Raw genomic sequence first — 22,142 nt, 5'->3', positions numbered from 1 at the left:
GAAAGTCAAATGCCAGGAAAGAATATATGTTTGCTTCTAAATTTAAACTGAAAAAGTGCAGTGGTCATATTTAAAGCACAATTTACTTAAACGTCCTGTTTAAAGGTTTAGGGAAACAGTCTAGGTAGATCCCTAGTTGTTCAATTCAAACAAGCAGTAGTTTCACAGGTGGATTGAGGAGGAATGAGAAGCTACAATAAAGCAAATTCATTCTGTGAAAAAATATGTATACTTGTGTGTGTGTGTGTGTGTGTGTGTGTGTTGGAAAGTACTCCTGTGTGATTCACCTTGGGACAAAGTGATAAACAACACCTGGTCTCTGTTTTAAGAAGCAGTAATATACCTGAAGCAGATCTTTTTCATTATTGAAGTTTATTAAGCCAAAGATCTGCCCCCACTTACTTCATCATAGCAACTGAAATATATGGAGATGTCAGCTTCTAAGATAAATAAATTCTCTTCATCCTGAGAATGTATTTATGCTCAACCTTAGGACTTAATTCCTTAAAATGAGACTGTGATCTGTTCTCTCATATTTTGAAAGGGGAGGTCTTTTACTTGGTAAATTAACACTTCATCATAGAAATCTTAGTTTTGTTACTCTCTATCAAAGGTAATCCTTTGTGTGTTTCCTAGGTTGGCAAAGAAACCTAATAGATCCCAATTTAGAAAGAATGTTGAAGCTATACAATTGTGTTGCCTAAAAAATGGTCAGGGTGGGGGATAGTTAGGAGTGTAGCCCAGCATGTGCTTAGTAAGTATGAGTCCCTGTATTCAATCCCTGGCACCAAAAAAAAAAAAAAGAAAAGAAAAAAAGAAAAAAGGAATCTAATTTCAGATTGTCATACAATGACAGCTATCTCAAGTTGTTGTCAAGGTATCCAGGTTAGTCACCTAGGTCACATATAATGGGTTCTCTGGGCTGGGAACTTAGCTCAGTAGTAGGGCACCTGCCTAGCATTCATAAGGCCTGGATGCATTCAGTCCCTAGGACTGCAAAATAATTAAAAGTACATTCTCAGTAAGATTTCAAATCAGTTATGATAAAAATTAAAACTTTGCTGAACATTCCAAGTAAAAGATAGGATATTTGATATACTTGATAGTTTGGTATGGGTTAAAATCTCTACTTGTCCCCCAACCCAATCCTACCCTCTACTTCACCCTGTGGTAGGATGGAACCCAGGGCCTCACACATGCTAGGCAAGTGCCCTGCCACTGAGCCATACCCTCAACCCCATGTTAAAATCTTAATGTTCAAAGATGTGTATAACTGAAAGTCTTCGGACATAGGGAAAAGCTTTGTTTTCCTGCTGAGTCCTGTAACAACATAGAACCACTTCTTCAAACGTTATTTGAAAAACCATATTACCACAGAATTTTCCTAAGCTCAGTCTTAGCTTCACAATGCTTCACTTTCATAAAGAAAAACTAGAAAGAATCAAATTATAAAAGAATTCAGAAGAGGCACTTTATTTTTTTAAGCCATTCAAGGTGCACAGGCAAAGAAACACAGACCATTTCATAATATATAGGAGGAAAACATCTGAGATCCATTCATGAACATGAAGAGAGATGGAAAATAACATGTGAGAAATATGAGATTTTTAAAAATTAAAGTTTATTTTGTAATGACTGTAGTTATTCAGTTTGTAAAGGTGAATTTAAAATGGATTTATATTCGGCTTAGATGTCCTTTATCTAGAACCATGAAATTCAAGCTTCAGAAAGTCATTCTTGTCTGATTTCTATTTGGGAGGAAGGAAGATAAACAAAAAATACTTTCTAACCTAAAATGCTAACAAAAGAAACCCCACCCCGTGACCTGAATAATCATAAAGGAAAATAATAATGTCATTTGATATGAAAATATGTAACAGAAAAGTTTAAGAAGATTAAGAAGCAAGAGAAAAAGTATCCACAAATAAAATAACAACAACTGTAACCTGTTTTTTTATTTGCTGGGCAGGGATGGAACCTGGGGCTTCGTGCATGCTAGGCAAGCGCTCTACCATTGAGGGACACCCCCAGCCTACAAGACACTTTTCATGCTTCATTTTTTTCATGGGTGTGTTCTATCCTGAAATGGAATATTTTTCTTTTTGCTTTACTCTTTCATCACCTACTCTGCCAACATTCTGGCTGGTGAATCTTTGAATCAATGCATTCCCATGTCATAATTTTGTGCTAAATAGCAAGAGACTGTTTTCTTTCATTAAGTATGAACACACTACTCATGAATATATTGTCCGAAGATTATCTACAGTGCCCTCAAATGCAAATGTGAGCCAAAGCCTCTTGCCCAGAGCGCCCATGTACACTCCCATCAGCACACACCTGTGCCTGTGTATAGAATAATCATTAGTATGCCTGCCTCACTGTGCTGAGCTGTTCTTAAGCATTATAGGCTAAACACCAGTCTTTAGGGTAGTATTTACCTGAGGCATGTATTTTTTTTGCAATTATTTAGTATTCAGTTAATATGGTAAAGAAGGTTTATAAAAAAGTTAACTAATGTCGTCTGGGGTTGTGGCTCAGTAATAGAGCACTTTCCTAGTATGTGTGAGGCATTGGGTTCAATTCTCAGCACCACATATAAATAAATGAATAAAATAAAGGTCTATCAACATCTAAAAAAATTATTTTTAAAGTTAATGTATTAATGATTTGTTACAGGTCTTTAGCCCCCAAATCATGTTAGTTGCCCAAGGAGTTAGATAAACACATTATTCTGAAGAAAATTAAGAATATACACCCAGCCCTCATTCCTCCAACCCTTCCAAACCTTATAAAATTGGAATTTTAGAAATTGTGTTTTCTGGAGAGGTAGTGTTACTGAAATGAATCATTCTTTGTTAACTTGGCCACTGTAAATTTTAATATATATATATATATATATATACATATATATATATATATATCAGTATTCAGATTTTTAAAAATCTGAATTCATGCTACAACTAGAAATCCTGAACCCAAGATCTGTTCAACTTGCTACCTTGTACAACTCTTATTTTTGAGAGAGAAAAGAAATGGAAATGTGCCATATATATGTTACTTCTGTGAGTAAGAAACTCATGACCTTGGATCCCCAGCTGCTTTTTGCTTGAGCATCAATTGTCGCTGTTCTCATTCAACTATGTGCCTGGCAAAGAGAGAATGAAAGGGAGCTTACACTTTATTTTCTAGTGGTTGATCCTCTCTAGAGGATCCTTGTCCCTCATTTGACATTAGGAGAGTTGCTATTGGTGGACAATGGCTGGGGTATGCTCCCCATGGACGCTTGGGATGTGGAAATCATCTGCTTTCCTACCTAACATGATGCAGAGTTTTTCATGGTCAAGATGATGTCTGATTCACCTGTGTTACTTCACAGAAATTTTTCAGCTCAGTACTGTGCACACTGTAGGAACTCAATAAACGTGCGTCAAGTGAACCTGAATTAGTCTTTGTCTACATCATGTTGTATTATTCAGTGATAAAAGGAAAATGCAGGTTGGTTCAGGAAGATGAAGCCGGGTGCCCCCCAGAGTGAACTTTTTCTGCCACACCTTAACTTGCAGACTGAGCCACTAAGAAAGGGGATTGTGTAGGCACTTGTAATTTACCTCTCATTGGGTTTGCTCATCTTCTGATGAGAAGTTTGAATCTTTCAAAACCATCTCCACGGTCTCGAGTTCTCCTGGTTCTAGTTGTTCATTGTGTCCACACACTGATAGAGATGTCGACAGGACAGGAGAATGCTTGGTGGTCAGCCTCCTGTCTCAGCTCCTGTCCACTTGGGCTGCAGACTGTGTGACATGTGCTCCAGGGACCAGGGCAGAGCTTCATGGAAAAGAGATCTCAGGTCCATCTCTAAAGAGGAATCTTTAGTGTAGCTCACATATTTGTTCTGTTATTAGAATGGAATCCCTTTCATCCTTCAGTCCCTGTACCCCCAAAATTTGCATTCCCCAAAATCTGTACCAACTTTTGACTGTTAAATATGAAGTTAAATTGTTTCTGGTTTTTTGTTTTTCATTAGCTCTGTGAATGAACAGGCAATTCCTGTTCATTGAATTAAATATGATTATGTCTCCCACAATACCAGCCTAAAAATTCACGTGTGCCAGACTCTAAATGCAAAATTTTGTCTGAGTCTGCCCTTGCACATGCACATGCTTATACATATATGGAAAACAAGTACTTTTTACCCAAATGGGTGACTCTTAGCAAATTAACTGTTAACTTTAATGAGATGCAGAAGTTAATGCACATTCTTCTTAAGCTGAATAATGTGTTACAATTAGAAGTTTTTATATCTTTGGAATGGAAACCCACGTGGTGAAGCTAATTTCACTGTGCTAGAATTGACTTTGTTATGGTGGTAGGAAGCACTCTCTGTTGACTCCTAGATGTTATAGGGAGCCAAAGTATGTTGTTATGTACTTAGTGCACAAACCAAAAGCAACTAATTCCTAGCTTCCATGAAAACTTAGGCGAGTTCTTACTTCCTAGTACTATAACTCTGCATCAGCCACTTGCCACATCAAAAATTGTTCTGTTACATCTGAAGTCAACTTCTTCTTGTGCTCCCGGGTACCCATACAGTCTTCTTCCAGTGGAGGCAACCTCTGCCTTATTGGGAGATAACTCACCCCAAATCCCACAAAATAAATTCTCTATGTGCAGGATTTTAGACTCAGAACCAGAAGTAACTGAAGATTATTTAATTTAAAAATGTACTTATGTGTAGGAAAAAACTAAAGATTTAAAAATTAACTTGGTTGAGACAATAGGGTACCTTAATAAAACTGAGACTGTTATCCGTCATCCATCCATTCTTTCAGGTTCTCTGAATCCGAGATTTTTCCTCTATATCCCAGTTTTTATTGATGTCAGTGTTGTTTCCCATCATAGCAGAAATAGAGTTTGCTCCTTTTGTCCTTTGAAGGTTAGAAATTTCAGGAAAAAGATCAGATCAGGGACATTATAGAAATATTTAGGGGTGATTTAAATAAAGCATTTAAAAAGCCTTGTTTTCATAAACAAAATGGAAGTTTATAATCTGATGATTCAAACTCATTAGGCAGCTGTCCATGTATATGGGTCAATTTCAGCTCTGAGGTAGTTTAACTAGTCATTCAGGAGTATTATATTGAGGGCTGGGGTGGTAGCTCAGTGGTAGCACAACTACCTAGTACGTGTCAGGCACTGGGTTCCATCCTCAGCACCACATAAAAATAAATAAATAAAAAACAAAGGTATTGTGTCCATCTACAACTAAGAAAAAATTTTATAAAAAAGAATATCATATTGAGCCTGCTATGTGACAGGTCTTGTACTTCTAGCTGGGTGTATTGTTTTTAAAATATGGAAAATGACTACAACACATGGGGTGACTATGGTTCTAAAGACCAGTATTGGACACGATAGGAGTACCAGGGATGGGGTATTAATTCTTGTCCCTTGGAGAAGTGGTCATAGACAAGTTCATAGGGATGTGGTGAGTTTGCTGGATGTGGAGGGGAGGCTGCTACAGGTGAGGAGGCACAGACCCCCAGGAGGGGATGAGGAAAGACTGGAGAGCCAGGTGGGAACCAATCACAAAGCACCTAGGATGACCCCAGAAGGCACTGACCTCTTCCTTGTTCAGGGAAGTACCTGAAGGGTGTTTCAGGGAGACAACAAATGATATATTGTACAAATATCACTCTGGTGGAAGGTGAAGACTTATTCTGAAGGAGAATCTCTTATATTCAGGGAGCCCAAAATAAGTGGTGGTTGCAGTTACCTAGACCTGAGAGAACAAGGTATCCTACACTGGACTTTGCTCTTAGCCTGGTCCTACTTGGCCTTTCACTAAATCATCTGGGGACATGAAGGTAGAATGATTATATTTCTGAAGTAAGATTTATAAATAAGTTTCGTGACAGAAAGAATGAGGAGATGGGAGAGAGATGGAGGGGGAACGGATGAAAGGGAAGAGAAAAGAGAAAGAAGCAAAACTGAAAGTCTGAGAACTCGAGCGCTTAGACCTGGAACTGTAGTGAATGCAGTAAAATACCTGAAGCGATTATCTTATAAAGAAAAAAGGTTTTATTTAACTCACGGTTCTGGAGGTTTTAGTCCAAAATCAGTCAGCCCCATCACTTTAGACCTGGGATAAAGATAACACGTTACAGTGGGAGCTCCATGACTGAGCATACCAGCCACTTACATCACCAAACAAGAAGCAGAGAAAGGGACTGAGAGGCCAAGATCCCACATTCCCCTTCAAGGGCATGTTCCTAGTGACCTTGGGACCCCACACAAAGCTTTCACCAGTTCCCAGTAACACCACCCTTGGGACTACACCTTTAACACATGAACCTCTGGGGGACACCCTTCAAACCATAGCAGTTGGGAACTAACAAGATGAAATTTAATAAAGTCTTGTACTTAGAGAGGAAAGAAACATCAGTGTAGGAGTTCAGGATTGGAGAAACCTGATTTAACAGCAGTTCATGGGAAACAGACCTAAGAGTTTTAGTTGACAGCAAGTTCTTTATGTGACTGCCAAAGTAATTAGTCCAATCTTGGGGTACATTAATGAAAGGGAACTCTCTGTAGCACAGGTAGGTAACAGTCTACGTGCTCTGCAGGGCTCAGATTGCATCTAGATATCTAATTCCAATAAGGCTGTTGACAAATGAGAACATGTCCAGGGGAGAATCCACCTTCCCATCTGCCCTGGTTTCTTGAACTTTCCAGAATTTTGTAGACTTCTCACTGTCTTAATAGGCCCTTGAATCACTTTTGGATCCTCTTACATATTCTCTGGCATTTATTCTTTCCAACCAGCCTTTTCTTGCCATTATCGGATAGTCATTTTCCCAGACATTAGGTGCTGAAGCCAGGCATGGCCTCAGGAGCTCTAATATTGTCAATGTGACTTGTGATTGATGATGATTCTTCTGGAAAGGAAACAAGGAGGAGGAGGACATGGTGACTCAAATGAGCTTTCATAAATGCAACTTTGCCCACACCTCTTAAGAAGGATAGACAGATGCCCAACACCCTACTACCAAGCTTCGATATCCATAAAAGGATTTTAGCAATTTTATCAGGATCCTCGCAACATGGTACCATGGTATGATGCCCACCTGCAAGATTGCTTATGAAGATTTCAATAATAGCCCTTCTTTAGTAGAGTCCTAAGGAAGGATGGATACCTTGGCTGATTCATTTTCATATCTTCTTCCCACATTCTGCCCAGCATCCAGCATATATCAAGTGACTCAAGCAATCATTTTTGTTTTGTGCAGTGCTGGTGATCACACTCGGTGCCTTTCACTTTCTAGAAATGTGTTCTACCATTAAGCTAAATCCTCAACTCAAATCATTTTGAATGAGTATTCTGGCTATTTTCTCTGGTTAAGTGTAACCAAACTACAGCAGTGCTGCTTGAAATAGCCAGTTTTCGAACTGAACATCAATGTACAACCTGTATGAGACTTGTGCTTGAATGTAAACCGTGGATAGTTTCCTTCGTTGAGAAAGTCATGCTGTAAAGAAAATGTCAGCTGAATTAAACTTCAGGCTTACTGATGTTAGTTTTCATTCTGGTGCAAGCCTTTTACCTAATCACAGACCAGTGACTCCAATTAGCAGGACACACTGAGTAACATTTGTTCATACCACAAGGCTCTTTCCATTCTGTTTGAGGTTGGAATTCTTCTGTATGGTCTTGAGTCAGTGTTCTCTTAAATTTTATTAAACTCTGAGTGTGCATCGTAAGTGAGTGAAAGATCATTGGCTGTTTTGGGGGACCTTAATATAGGCTCTACTTCCTACAGGTTCCACTGCCCCCCAACAACACCATCAGCTGGGACCCAGGCCTTTAATACCTGAGCCTTTGCGGGTATGCTTCTAATCCATAGCAGCTACCCATTGCCTGGATTCCTTTAATCAGGCAGGAAACATAGAAATCCAAACCCAGTTAGTAGCCAGAAATGAGATCCTCTTAGAAGGTCTGATGTAGCACCAACTTAGGTTGGTGAGTTTGGGGAAATATGAAACCACTACCCCAGTCAAGATAGAAAAGGTCCCCATCAGTTATTTTGCCTCTGTCCACCACCGTTCACTCTCAACTCTATGCAGTGACCTAATAACTGCTGTAGTCTGAGAGTATCACATGTTTGGTTCAGCTCATTATGTTGCATAAAATGAATCATTTCCCATTAATTGTGTGTGTGTGTGTGTGTGTGTGTGTGTGTGTGTGTGTGTGTGTTTGGGTGTGTATGAGTATGCAGGCAGTAGGGATTAAACCTAGGGTCTCACACAGGCAAAGCCTATACTTTACCACTTATCTACACCGCTGCCCTCACTGCCTCCCATTAATTTTTTAATCAAGCCTCAATTATCAAAAATAATTAAGCACTGCATTAAAGAACACTACAAAATAACACTGTAAAATAATAGCATCCATGCACAACTTAAATAAACAAGAGGAAAACCAAAGAGAAAAGTAGTTGGCACTATTCACTTAAGCCTTTTTATTCATATTTTTTAAACATTTTTAGTTGTTGGTAGACCTTTATTTTATTCATTTATTTTATTTTTATGTGGTGCTAAGGATTGAACCCAGTGCCTCACACATGCTAGGCAAGTGCTCTACCACCGAGCCACAACCCCAGCCCCATTTTCTTCATATTTTTAAAACCTTGTGTGTTATTAAGCTACTTCTTGAAAGCAATATCTCTTTGGTCCCAGAAATCAATTTTGTTCTTTTATTAAATGTATATTTTAAAATCTGAGTCTGGGCATCTCTTAGCCATACTATAACAATAATTGGTCTATACTACAAAAGAGGAAAGTCAGTCCAAGAACTTTCACTGCCTCACTCCTTTGATTTTAGGTGTATGTTAGAGAACCAGAAGAGGAAGGTAAATGGATTTTGTGGAATTTATAGGTAATTGGAATAATCTTTGTTGGAGGTAGAACAAGCAGTAGAGAGACATACATTAATCTGGTCATGGTTGTGGATGTGGTCAGGAAGCCCTTGGTGTCTGCCTTGCTTGAGCCTGGAGCACATGAACACTAGCACCCCAACACACTGTTAATAGTCAAGCCAAGGTGTCCATTTTATTTCCCCAGAATTTGGACATTTGAACTCCTGGAGGGGTAGAAGAAGTAGACTTGGGGATCTAAGCACTAGGTCCAAGCTCAAACATGGGCAGTTCATATGTTGTTTTTGTACATCATTTTCTTCATCTATAAAATGGGGATAAGAATAACTCACAGTGGACTGAGGATATAGCTCAGTGGTAGAGCAATGGTCTAGCACATGTGAGGCCCTGGGTTCCATCCCCAGCTCCACAAAAAGATTGCCTCATAGAGTTGTGGAAATAATTATTCAACAAGTCATCCACAAATATTACTGAGCTCTGCTATTTTCCACACTCTGATGATAACCACAGTGAACAAAGTCTCTTCACTTAAGACACTCACGTATCCTAGTAAGGAGTGATGTCATGGAAGGGGGAGGATAGGGATAAGGTCAGTGAGATGTATGGATGTGGGGTACACTGATCAGGGAAGACCTTGGAATCCATTGTAAGGGCTTTGGATTCTACACCCAAAGGTAATAGGTAGAGCCATATGAGGCTTCAAAAGGAGGAATGACCAATCTACCTTACATTTTCCAGGAATTACTATGTTGCTAAGTTGAAACTAGATTATAGACAGGCAAGTATGAAAATAGAATAATGAGGTCATCTCAGGAATTGGGGTGAAGGTGGTAGTGGCTTGAATTAGAATAATAGCAGCAGAAGTAGTGGAAAGAGCTTATGTTTTGAGGGTAACCTGTAACTTTTGCTGATGACTTAGATGTGGAGTACAGAAAAAAACAGAGGAGGCAAAGATTAGTCTCCATTGTTTGACCATTCACTGATATAGGGAGGACTCTAGTACAAGTTGGTTTAGGGGAAAATCTAGAGCTCATTTCTAGATATGCCACATATTCTTGAAGGAGATATTGCTAGGGATGAAACTCAGGACCTTTGCATTCTAAGTAGGTGCACTTTCCTACTGATCTACACTCCCACTTTGTGCACATGTTAAATTTAAGATGTCTATATTATGTCTATATTAGATATTAGAATGTTTATACTAGATATTCAAATGTCGAGTATCCAGATAAATCCAGGAGTCTGGAATCCACAGGTGGGAGATTACATGGAGGTAGACATACAGGATCCTTGACACAGACTGAAAACTGGATCGAGACCGCAATTGTTGATGGAGATGTGAGGAGGGTAGGACACCACCCTGAGGATTCTCTGGTAGGGGTGGTGAGGAGGAATCAACAAAGAAAGCTAGGAGATAAGGGGGTGATCGTCAGCATCCAGCATTGCTGATATGACTGAGGTCGACCACTTTCTATGAGAGAGTAGATAAGAAGTACCCCAGATGTCCTGTGCGCAAGAGGTGTTGACTAATTTAGATCTCTCCTCATCCGCCTTCTTTCTTTTTTGTTTTGGGTGGTGGAAAAGCTCCCCCAGGTACAGGAGTCCTGAAAGCCTTACTTGAGAAATGTCCTAAATTGTTCCTGCCTGGAGTTTATTTACTTAAGCCAATGTGAACCCTCCTGGTGAGGCAGGACCCAGGCATCCTAAAATCACATGACTTCAGAATGGAGTTTCTAAATATATCATCTCATTAAAACTTATAAATTTGCAGTGCCCTGTTGTCTATGAAGAAGAAAACAGAGGAGACCAGAGTTTGGAAAGGCTCACCAGGTTCTGGGCATGGTGCCTTCACGTACGATTGTTTATTTCTTGTTATATACATTTTGTGTTTATTACATATAATGTGTTGGACTTTCAGTGCTCACTGCCCTGATAATAGGTATTTGGTTTTTGGCTATTCCATATCTCAGCTTTAATGAATCAATGGAGTACAGTAAGTCTCCCGCCCCCAACCTTTTCTGTGTATGATTTTCATTTTATAAATGCTGACCCAACCTATTCTTGAGCAAGCCCCTGATAATGTTTTATGGTGATGCCGACCAAGTTTTATTCTTGTCCATGAAGGTTGTGTTCAAAAAAATTGGATAGCAGTTCACAGTTTGCAAAGCGTTCCTTTATACAAAAATATATTTGCTCCTTAAAATCACTATGAGATAGGCAGATTAGTTATACTAACTTGCTTGTTTTCCAAAGCATTGATGTGCTATTCCCTCTTTTCTTTCTGCACACTGTCCTAAGTTGCATCGCCTCCTTAGCTGCAGATGATCGGCTGAACTATTCCTAAGTTCGAGCAAATGTTGAGAGTCCAATTAGAAAATAAAATGTACATACATCCTAATTTTTATTTGCTGTGCATAAGACTGTTGTAATGTTGGGAATCAGGAGGTGAAATGACAGGTTTGGTTGTAGAGAGACTGGAGGATTTTACTGCAGAAACAGCTAAATCCAACTGTAGAATACTACAGAGTTCAGTGGTCACAGCAAGCTACATAACTCAGTGACAGGCTCTTGCCCGGCAGCTTGAACCAAAACTAAAATGATTTTAGAAAATTAAGTTAATTTAATTATAATCCTCATTCTACTCTTTTGTAAATTGCTTAGAGCTACAATGTTTCCAGCCTAGTATTTAAACACTCCTGCAGACAGATTCAAAAGGTATTGAGCCAGTAAACATTTAAAATAGCATCCATTTTTTCTTTCTACATCTTAAGGGGGTGTTTCTCCTATGACTTGTTTTACATTGTTAATACAAGTTTCTCCTTGCCTGTGGTTTCTCTAAAATATCTTCAACCTCTCGTGATTACTTCATCACTTTCTACCTTGCATTATATTTGATTGATGCTTGAGGGATGAATATGTAAATCATATGTTATCTTAACAAACTGCAAGGGTTTCAATGGCCAGGATAATGCCTTTTTCATGTTTGTTACCTCTGAATTATTTAAATAATTCAGTATTTTGAACAGGGTGAGAGTTCAATAAACATTTGTCTAATGGACCTGACTAAGCATTTGTATCTGTGGTATTAATTGCTTTGTTCAGTGATGAAAGGAAAATGTGTAATAGGAACTAAAGATATGATCTCATTGAATTTGTTTTTATTTCTTTTATTCATTTTCTTTATTTGGCATGCATCATGTTGCATGTACACTGTTTTTATATGTGTCTGTTTACCAATGTGCCTCAGCATTTACGGAAGTTAAGTTGCCATATATATATATATATATATATATATATATATATTTTTTTTTTTTTTTTTTTTTTTTTTTTTTTGGTACGGGGATCAAACTCAGGGCCTTGTGCTTGCAAGGCAAGCACTCTACCAGCTGAGCTATCTCCCCAGCCTTGTCTTATATATTTTATTCCAACTTCTTTGGGATAATTACCTGGCATTTGTAGGTAGCATGTGACTCTAACAGACTCTCTTCTAATAATTTAAAATTACTTGAAAAACACTTTCTCTGGTGACTTTAGATATATTTGTTTCTATCTCTTGGTGTTTGGAGAGAGCCAAATGTCCTGGCAATTCTGTAAAGCCAATAATAAACCCTATGCCAAAATGTACTTAGATATTTTCAAAAGCCAAGATTATTATTTACTTAATAAAAACACCTTTAAGTGTTCTGTTACAATAAAAATCTATGTATTTATTAACATTTTAGTAGAAATCATCTGAAGCCTTGTTTTTTTGTACCTGGCAGCACAGGGAAACTCAACAAACACGAGTGGTTTCTGCAGAAAGATTCTGAAGGGGACACACCTTCACTTATCAACTGGCCTTCCAGGTACATCTCACGTTGAAACTTGTGGCTCATGTTTAATGGATGCTTTTCTGTTTTCCCTTGGACTTGGCCTTGCTGTTCCACACATTAGCTAATGCTGACTCTCCTCTTGCTTTCTTGTTAATGGCAGTGCATTTGAAAACTGTGTGTTCAAAAAGAAGTTACCTTCTAATCATTGTTTTCTCCTCCCACCACCCTAATCCATGCTGATAACATTTCTCCTTCCTCCTTTTTCCCTCTCTTGACAATGTTTTCTACATCTTTTGCTTTTCCCCTTTCTCACCAACTCACATAGAACTGGCCAGTTGGGGGCAGTAGTGAGCCCATAAGCAGACCTCTTGGTTTCGGTCTTTCCAGTCCCACTATCAGACAGCCTGTGTTCTCTCTTGCCAGAGCCCTCTGTCCAACACTTCGGCCTCCTTGTTTTATGTCTCCCTGACTCTATACTAGTAGTTCATTTTCAACAGTTAAATTTAGGGCATGTGGTTTTAAAAGCAGACAAAAACCCCTATCATTTCATTTTTAAGATTGGGGGCAGGGAGAGGCAGAAGAAGTAAGAATGAGTAAGTCATTGGAGGGACAAAGCACCCATGTACTGAGTTTCTAACAGTGACTTTGTTCTCAGCTGAGGACAACATTCAGATTGTCTGATTAGAACCCACATTCCACAGGAGAACTTGACCACATTTCAGTCTCCTTTTAAAAGATTAACAAAGGTTATACATATGAAAACCTCCAACACTGGTTAGTCTCTGAGAACAATAACAACTCAGAATGTTTGTTTCCCATGAGTCGTTCATAATAACTGCCTTTTATGTGTATCTCTTTTTTTTTAAGTGTACCAATACCCTGCTTAAAAACCACAGAGGAGTTTATATTTAATTTAGCAGGGTGCACTTGTCCTTAAAGTGACCATTCTTTTCCATAAAGTGTGCATTATAAACAATTACTTTTTCTGACTCATTTTAAGTAAATAAAATTTCTACATTTTCCCAAGAAATCACTTTTCCCACTCCAAATCTCTTCTTTTCTTTTAAACGTTACAATCGATCAGTAATCCATTCTCAGTTTGAATGGTTTTCCCTTTCTCACTACATGGTATTTCAAAGAGTAAAATTAAGAACTAGCTAATACTTCTAAATGCTTACACTTTGCTGAACACTAAGCTATGTGTTTTGCTAACATCACACTGCATACATTACATCACTATTATTTTCTTTTTCTTGTGTGGTGCCATAAAATGAACCCAGCACACGCTCAGCAAGTGCTCTGCCAGTGAGCTATATCCCCATCCCACTATTATTCCCATTTAAAAGGTAAAGTAAGTGACGCTTAGGAAGAACAGGTAAGTCGCCCTTACTCTTGGGACCCCACAGTCAGAGCTCTTGGCTAGTTTGCTTCTGCAGTAATGCACAAAGGTCTGTGACTTTTAAATGGGATTTCACTTTTGCTCTCAGATATGTAAATAACTCTAAAAACAAGCAGAGCCTTCTCTTTTTAGATTAGCCTACAACTGAGGGCCTAACAGCAACTGCAGAGGGGGAAATGTTCGCTTCCTTAATTCTCTCAACAGGTGCCTTTTACCCAATGCTCACGGTGCTTCAGTGTTAGTAAGGATGTCTGAACTGGTCACCTGTCTTATGAATGGATGACTGTAGTCTGCATGATATATGAACATAGTTTGCTTGAAAAAGCTTGTGAATGTTTCCCTGAGTGCTTCAAAAGAGAAGTGATTATCCTCTCTTGAGCTCTGGAAAAAGTGCAAATTAAAAAATCAAATATGCCCTTACATTTCCAGGAGGTGATGAATTTGCAATGTTTGGTCAGTAAGTTTCTGGAAATACCCTCACCATTACCACCCACTGTCCATATACTGGTGAACATGCAGAATGCTTACTGATTCAAGGCACCTTCCTCAGAGTTCCATAAGGCATACCAGTGGTGTACATTAATGAATTTTTCTGTGGCTTCTGGGTATTTATTCAGTTAGAAGGAACCCAGTCTCCTCCAGGACAGCATCTCTCCCCTCTTCAGCTTTACAGGGGGTAGAATTAGTTTTGCACCACACTGGCATAAGTATGCAAATTTGTAAACTTAACTCAAAACCATTTATCTGGCACATACTGAGTTTCTGCATTAGGCCACATGCCTTTCCCAAGGGTTTTTTCTGAGTTGATTTCTATGCATGCTCTCTTCCCCTTTGCGGTTACTGCACGTTGCAACTTAAATCCTTTTTCTTTCTTAAAGAGTTAAAGTTAGAGAAAAGTTGGTGAAAGAGGAGAGTGCTCGCAGCAGCCCTGAGCTTGCCTCAGAGTCCTTAGCTCAGAGGAGACATCAGCCGGTGTCAGTCCATTACCTGTCCTTTCAGTCAGAAAACTCAGCCTTCGATAGGGTCACAAGCAGAGCAGTGAGCTCTGTGAGACAGCCAAGCCGTGGCTATGTCCAACCAGTGGACCCAGTGCATACTGTCAAGCTGGTGACCGCAGAAACCCCAGAATGTGCATCTGAGTGCAGCTGGCCAGGATCAGCCACCCCGAATGTCCTAAAGCCTCCTACCTTGAAGGCTGTAGATGAAGAGAAAAGGGATGCCCCAGTCCTTCATATTTGTGAATCTAAAGAAGATGATGTGCTCTTCAGTGAAGCTCTGGAGAAAAACCAGAAAACACTCTTGACCTTGGAGGAGGATGGGCTCTCGAGAAGCCCCAAAGCCTCCTCTGGGAATGAAGACTTGGGGCAGCCTGCAGTTAGCACAGTCTCCATAGAACCTCAGAAGGAACCTCAAGTTCAGCTCCAGCCGGCTGAGAGAATGGGCCGAAGTGAAATGGTTTTGTATGTTCAGAATGAGCCTGTCTCCCAGGATGCCACACCAACCAGTCGCAAAAAGGAAGTGTCCCCAAAGAAGCACAAGGTCCTCACCCGCTCGCTGTCTGATTACACGGGTCCCCCTCAGCTCCAGGCCTTGAGATGTAAGGACCCAGCTCCAAAGCGAGAGCCACAGAGCTCCAAGATTGAAGGGCCCAGTGCAGAAGCGGGCATGCTGGACACCAAGGTCTCTGTCGCCCAGCTCCGAAATGTGTTTCTGGAGTCTGCCAGAGCCAACAAGAAACCTGAACTGTAGGTGATGTTTCAAACGTCCTCCTGATGTGTCACTTGCACGTCCTTGGCAGAATGACTCACTTCTCAACTTGTGTTGTGTCCTGCGTTGAATCATGTTAGCTTAGCTCACAAGTGTGTGCAGGGCAGACTGTACAGGAAATGGCTCACAAACTACCATTCTGCTTCCGCCTACTAATGGGGAGCTGGAGGAGTGGGTCTCTGGAATGCTCCACCTCTGTCTGTGCATGGTAGAGGCATGCAGAGGGGTCTAGCGATCTGTGCCTTGACTCGCTGAGATGCCTAAACCTTTGCTTTATTCTCTCTCTGTCTTCCCATCCCCCTGCTGTGTACTCTCTGCCCTATGATTCTAAAAGCCAATCGAGGGTTGAGAGGTCATCTGAAGGACTTGGCTTGCCTACCCGTATGGAACGGGAGAAAGGGTCCCGGAAACCAAGACGTTATTTTTCTCCTGGTGAAAGTAGAAAAACTTCTGAGCGATTTAGAACTCAACCTATAACTTCAGCAGAACGAAAGGAATCAGATAGGTAGGCATGCATCTGTGTAGTTCCATCGTATAGGAATGTAAACTAAAGAATGCCGGATTTTTACCAACCTGATGGTCCTGATGCTGTTGATAAAGGATGTTGGTGATTCCATTCTCTTCTCTCTAATCTTTTCAGGATGTTTATTTGTCTTATTTAAATGTATTTTAAAAGAATATTGACCTTATGAACAATATCACCACATGATCTTAAATTAAGAAGTAAGAAATATTATTTTTTTCTTCATTTGAGGTTTTTAACTTTTTTCCACTCTTGTTAAATTAGAATCTGAATTAAGTATTGACTACATTTTCAGTGAAAATAGGAAAGGAATTTTATATTCATTATAATGAATGGCTACTTGTATTTAAGATTTTATATCATATGTTCTTTCATAGAAATGATAAGGTTTGTCAAAAAATTTATCGTGAGTCCTGTTTAACAACTTGTTTGTGAATCCTGGTTTTTCTCCACGAGGTGTTCACTTGGCTGGGATTTTGTGTACACGCTTTCCACAGTGTCAGTTAACAACCCTACATGTGTATTCGCAGCTAGAATTGCTACTAGGATGATATTCCTTAAGAGAGTTCAATTGCATCTGTATCTTAACTTTCGATGTGATGTTTAATTCAGATTTTCTAATCCCACCACTAATTCATTGTTACTACTTGTTAATGTCTCTCCTAGGTATACTTCAAGTTCAGAAATGCCAACTGTTGAGGGCAAGTATCCATTTTCCTTTTTCTTCCTTCTTTCTGATCTATCTAAATTAGATTTTAAAAAATAAGTTTTTACTTTTGGGGGAGAATAAGACTATGGAAATTGTTGATTTCTTACTTTTCTGCAAATGTGCTTTCTGTGAATATAATAAAACCTAGTAGAAATTTTCAAATGGGCATTTCCTTATTTTTGATAGGAGTTAAGAAAATCATGAAGTGAACAATATAGAAACAACTAGTTTGAACCCAAGAAGCAGGATTTTCTAGTTGCTTGCTCATGACCAACAATAAGAGAAATCCCTTCCATAAAATCTATTCTTGAATCTCCATTGGTTAAATATCCTCTGGACATACTTTAGTTTGGTTTGGTTTGAATTGCAATGGGAATTAGTTTATTTTCAATGAACAGAAAGAACGGACTAGTCCCAAAAGGAAACTATTCCCAGTTGTTATTTTGGCTCACTTATGCTTATTTTAAAGGAATTTCCAGGTCAATCCTGAAAATGGTCCAGAGACATTTACATTTTTAAATGACGTTCAGTTTTTATTTCACTGCTTTTTGCAGATGAAGAAAAGGTAGATGAACGAGCCAAACTGAGTGTTGCTGCCAAGAGGCTGCTTTTCAGGGTAAGATGCTCAGAAAAGCTTAGTTAGAAATCATAACCCTGTAGAGGTAGACTCCCAAGGCTCTGGCTACTTCACACACTCTGGGAGTCCTAAAGTTCTCCTCATCTGGCCCATCTGTTGTTCTGTCCCTATGTAGTGTTAGTCAGCTTTTCATTGCTGCAACTAAATGCCTGAGACAATCAACTTAAAAAGAAGAAAGGTTTATTTTGACTCATAATTTTAGATGTTCCAGTCCATTATCAATTGGTCCTGTTGCTTTGGACCTATAAAGAAGCAACACATCATGGTGGGCAGCATGTGATGAGGGAACTGCTTACCTCATGGCAGCAGAGATGAAAGAGAGGAAGAGAATGATGTCCCATCATCCCCTTTGAAGGCATGCCCTCCAATAACCTAAAACTTCCCACCAGGCCCCCACCTCTTGAAGGTCCCACCGCCTCCCAATAGTGCCAAGCTGGGGACCAAGATTTTAATACATGGGCATTATTATGTTGTGGAACATTTCAGATCCAAACTATAGCATATGTTTTGACAGATTTTGTCCCAGCTGCCACGCCTAAACTGTTCACTCCTGATAAAGACGTTGGTTCTTGGGATCCCCTCCTGTGGATCCTAGAGGAGGACAGAGTAGAGACATTTCACTAGCCCAATTTTCTTTCCTTGGATTTAGAAGATTCCTCAATGTTTCTAATCTTAGGAAATGGAGAAATCATTTGAGGAACAAAACGTCCCAAAGAGATGCTCGAGAAACGCGGCCGTGGAGCAAAGACTGCGTCGCCTGCAGGACAGATCTCACACCCAGCCCATAACCACTGAAGAAGTAGTCATCGCAACCACGTGAGTCTCCTGTGGGATCTCGTGGCGTTGACTGTGATGTTTCTTCTTGGTGGGGGCGGGAGGGAGATTTAGAGAATTTTAGATAAAGAAGCACTATCACCAAGTTATAAGTGCATCTGTGAATAGGTCACCATGTATCCCACTATTATGTATAATTATAATGCATCAATTAAAAGTTTTATTTATTGAAAGGGAGACAGTGGGAAGATAAATTGGCCAGAAGCCACAGAGAAGTTGGTTTTTCAGGATTTTCTTTACTACCTTCTCTCTAAGCTTTGTAATGTGATGCAACACTTGTTGTAGCTCCTTGAAAAATACTGAGGAATTTTATCCATGCAATTTGGGTTTTGTTTTCATTTTTCATTTAAAACATAAAACATGAAAGTAGATGAAAAATAATGAATCCCAAACTTCAATCAACAGTTGTCAACTCCTGACCAGTCTTTCTCTACCTGTATCCCCATCAACTCCTCCTTTCTTCCTGCATTATTTTCAGACAAATTCCAGACATCATTTCATCCATAAATATTTCAGAGTTTATCTCTAAAAGATAAAGGTTCATTTTGTTTTTGAATAATCAACAAATATGTTTTTCAATTACTTGGATGACTTTCCAAATCACAGGACGTCCATTTTGAGCAATATGTTCCAGTATGTTCCAAATTAATTTCCTAAAGTAATTCATTCAAAGGTAATGGCTTCAATCAAGTGAAAATTTTTATTAGTTTTTTAAAAATTGTTTTTGTGAGCATTGACATCCCAAAAGACCTCATCAGTTTGTTTAAAGAAAACTACTTTGATATGTTTATAGCTTATTTGAGGATACTAATCATTTTTTTAAAAAAGAGATAGAGAGAGATTGAGAACTACATTCTAAAATGTGGGTATAATCTATTGATTTGCTGATGGCTGATTAATTATTGATAAAATTACATTTTTAAACAAGTAGGTTTATGCTAAAGATGAAAATAAATCTTCAAGCCCTACAGCTATGCTTATTCTGTTTACTTTGGGGAACTTCTTATTTCCTAAGTTTGTAATTGCTTTTTAAGTTCTTTTATGTTTTTTTTTTTAATCTAAAGTGATTAGGAAATAATTTGGTAAAATATTTAACATTTCTGAGTTTGAAATCATGCTTTCTTTAATGCTTCTTTTCTTCTCTCTCCTTATGAATGTTCCTTCTTTGGCAATTGCTTGTAAAGTGAATCTATCGCTGCTTCGTGTTCTGGGGTCACCCAACCTGTAATGACGAGACTTCCTAGTGCCACTGTAGCTAGGAGCTCTGTGCAGCCTGCCAGGTACCGGATAGAAATAGCTGCGTGTGGCACCTAGTGCAAAGGTGCTGGGCAGCAGAGGCATCTGAAAGCCTCAAATGCCTTCATTTGTTTGACAAGTCGGTGCAGTGAGTTGTTCCCGGAATGTGTGGCATTTTGTTTTGTCGTCCTGCAAGCTACTGATAATTTCATGTAGGCCTGCATGAGACAACACAGAGCCCATCTGTGTATGTCGTGTGTGGCACTAGGATCACACTAATTCACTTATCCATTTGTTTTGCTTCTGTTTTTTATTATAATAGTCCTAAAAATTTTCATTTTTCATCATCTAAAATACTAGCTCTTAAAGATGAATAGAGAAATGGGGCATTAGCATGAATGTGGACATTTTGATAAGACTCAGTTATTTTAAGTATAGACACAAATACATGTTAAAAATAATCCTCCCTCTTTTTAATTCATAGAGACAAGGCCCTTATATTTTAGGATTGAGATAATAATTTATAGTGTCTGATCATAGATGTTTTACTGTTACTTTTCAAATTGTAGTGTTTTAAAATTATGCCCTTAAGCCATGTAAATATCCCCTTTGTTTTCCTCCCAGGGGCCAAAACAGAAAGGCTAAAAATAAGATTAAAAGAAGTAAAATGACAGTGCAGGAATGAGCTGGCAGAACCCGGAGCAGGGCTCTCAGGGAGGTAGGCTGTTACCCTCCCAGCTTGTAGCCTTGGGCTCAGGAAAGCCTCCAAGGCTCAGGTGGCCTTTTCTCCACCTCGTTGTACCTGGAGACAGAGACAGCTTTTTGGTCTGGAACAGCCGTGAGTCAGTGATTAATTGCAATGAAGGCAGAATATGCTTCTTACTAGATTTGAGAATTGGATTTGCTGGTAGCAGAAGGGATATTGTCTTGGAAACTTTTAGAGAGTCACAGTGACCATGGAAGCCAAAGCCTTACTTTTCTAACTGGAAGTTGGAGGGATTTATTATTATTATTATTATTATTATTATTATTATTATTATTATTATTATTATTTGATGGGAGGGACTGTGCTAGGGATTGAATCCAGTACCTTGTACCTGCTAGGCAATTAATTGTTCTACCACTGAGCTCCATCCCCAGCCTTAGTTGGAAGGATAATAATCACCTGAAATTTTATTCACTTTTAAAGTTATTGGGAATTAGACGCAGGTACCTTTTAAAAAGAACTGGTAAAGAAACCGATAAGAGAAAATGCTACACTGAAGGAATGAAAGAATCTTTAAAATTACATTGGGTTTGGCAAGTGCAAATCAAAAACCTGCCTTGCAGATTCTGTGGTTGACAGATGACCGTATTCCTAATTATTTTAAATGAAATGATTACCTCCTGGACATCTTTAGAGAATATCTTTCCATGCCCTAGGTAATGCCTCACTTCTTATGACACTAATAATATGGCATCTCTCTCAGATAAAGTATATCCTAGCCAATTTCGGTTCCTTAAATAGGAAGTTTGCTTTTTAGAAATAATTCAGAACTAAAAATCTGCTTGTTGTAGAAATGCTCATGCTAGTGTCCCATGCCTACTCTGCTATTCACTGTCTTGTTTAATACCTAAGCAATTGCCTACCCCTGTCCTAAGTTTGTGTAGAGAAAAAATAAACCCTTTGCAATATTAAATGACACTTTGAAGAGAGTTACAATTAGCAGTGGGCTTTTGTTTGTTTTCATCTTCGTCCCTTACTTGTCACTCCTTCCCTTTCAGATTGCAGGCATCTGTTCACCAAAAGGCTTTAGCAAGGGACGAGGCAAATGAGGGCAAAGATTCTGCTGAACCAGGCGAACCTGATTCCTCCACTCTGAGCTTAGCAGAGAAGTTGGCCTTGTTTAACAAATTGTCCCAGCCGGTCTCAAAAACTATTTCTACCCAAAACAGAATAGACATGAGACAGAGGAGAATGAATGCCCGCTATCAAACCCAGCCAGTCACACTTGAAGAGGTGGAGCAGGTGGGTATGCTTTTATTTCATTTTGATGAGTGCATATGTTCTTAAATTGTAGCATGGTATACTCTTAAGTTACTGATGTAATTAAGGCAGTTTGCCCACAAACTCTGTTATGGACAGGAAATTTGGTAATAATTTCATCCCTAAGAAGTACATTTCTCTGTTTTTGTAATCTGCTTGCAAAACATCCAAATTCATTTTGGAGAGAAAAAAATCATAAGACAAACCTTTGTCCCCTCCCCCACCCCTAAAGATTTTGTTTGAGATGCATTATGGTTTATCACTAAGAT

General features: G+C 39.1%; 1 protein-coding gene across 16 annotated transcripts in view; it reads left to right on the top strand.

Moving 5' to 3' along the window:
- Positions 1-22,142, top strand: part of SVIL (supervillin) — a 226,051-nt gene that overhangs the window by 144,106 nt on the left and 59,803 nt on the right. For 9 of the 16 annotated variants that reach the window (XM_079105799.1, XM_079105791.1, XM_079105793.1 and 6 more), the window contains 8 exons: positions 12,692-12,775; positions 15,020-15,886; positions 16,243-16,413; positions 17,098-17,132; positions 17,695-17,756; positions 18,454-18,593; positions 19,796-19,891; positions 21,612-21,855. In XM_079105799.1, the coding sequence (XP_078961925.1) occupies positions 12,692-12,775; positions 15,020-15,886; positions 16,243-16,413; positions 17,098-17,132; positions 17,695-17,756; positions 18,454-18,593; positions 19,796-19,891; positions 21,612-21,855 (1,699 nt within the window). The remainder of the gene's footprint in view (positions 1-12,691; positions 12,776-15,019; positions 15,887-16,242; positions 16,414-17,097; positions 17,133-17,694; positions 17,757-18,453; positions 18,594-19,795; positions 19,892-21,611; positions 21,856-22,142) is intronic. The other 7 variants (XM_079105804.1, XM_079105792.1, XM_079105795.1 and 4 more) reach the window with 5 other exon arrangements.

This window comes from Sciurus vulgaris (assembly GCF_902686455.1).
Source record: "Sciurus vulgaris genome assembly, chromosome: 12".
Lineage (NCBI taxonomy): Eukaryota > Metazoa > Chordata > Mammalia > Rodentia > Sciuridae > Sciurus > Sciurus vulgaris.
Note: the sequence above shows the minus strand (reverse complement) of the source record. Positions and strands in the feature narration are given on the sequence as shown.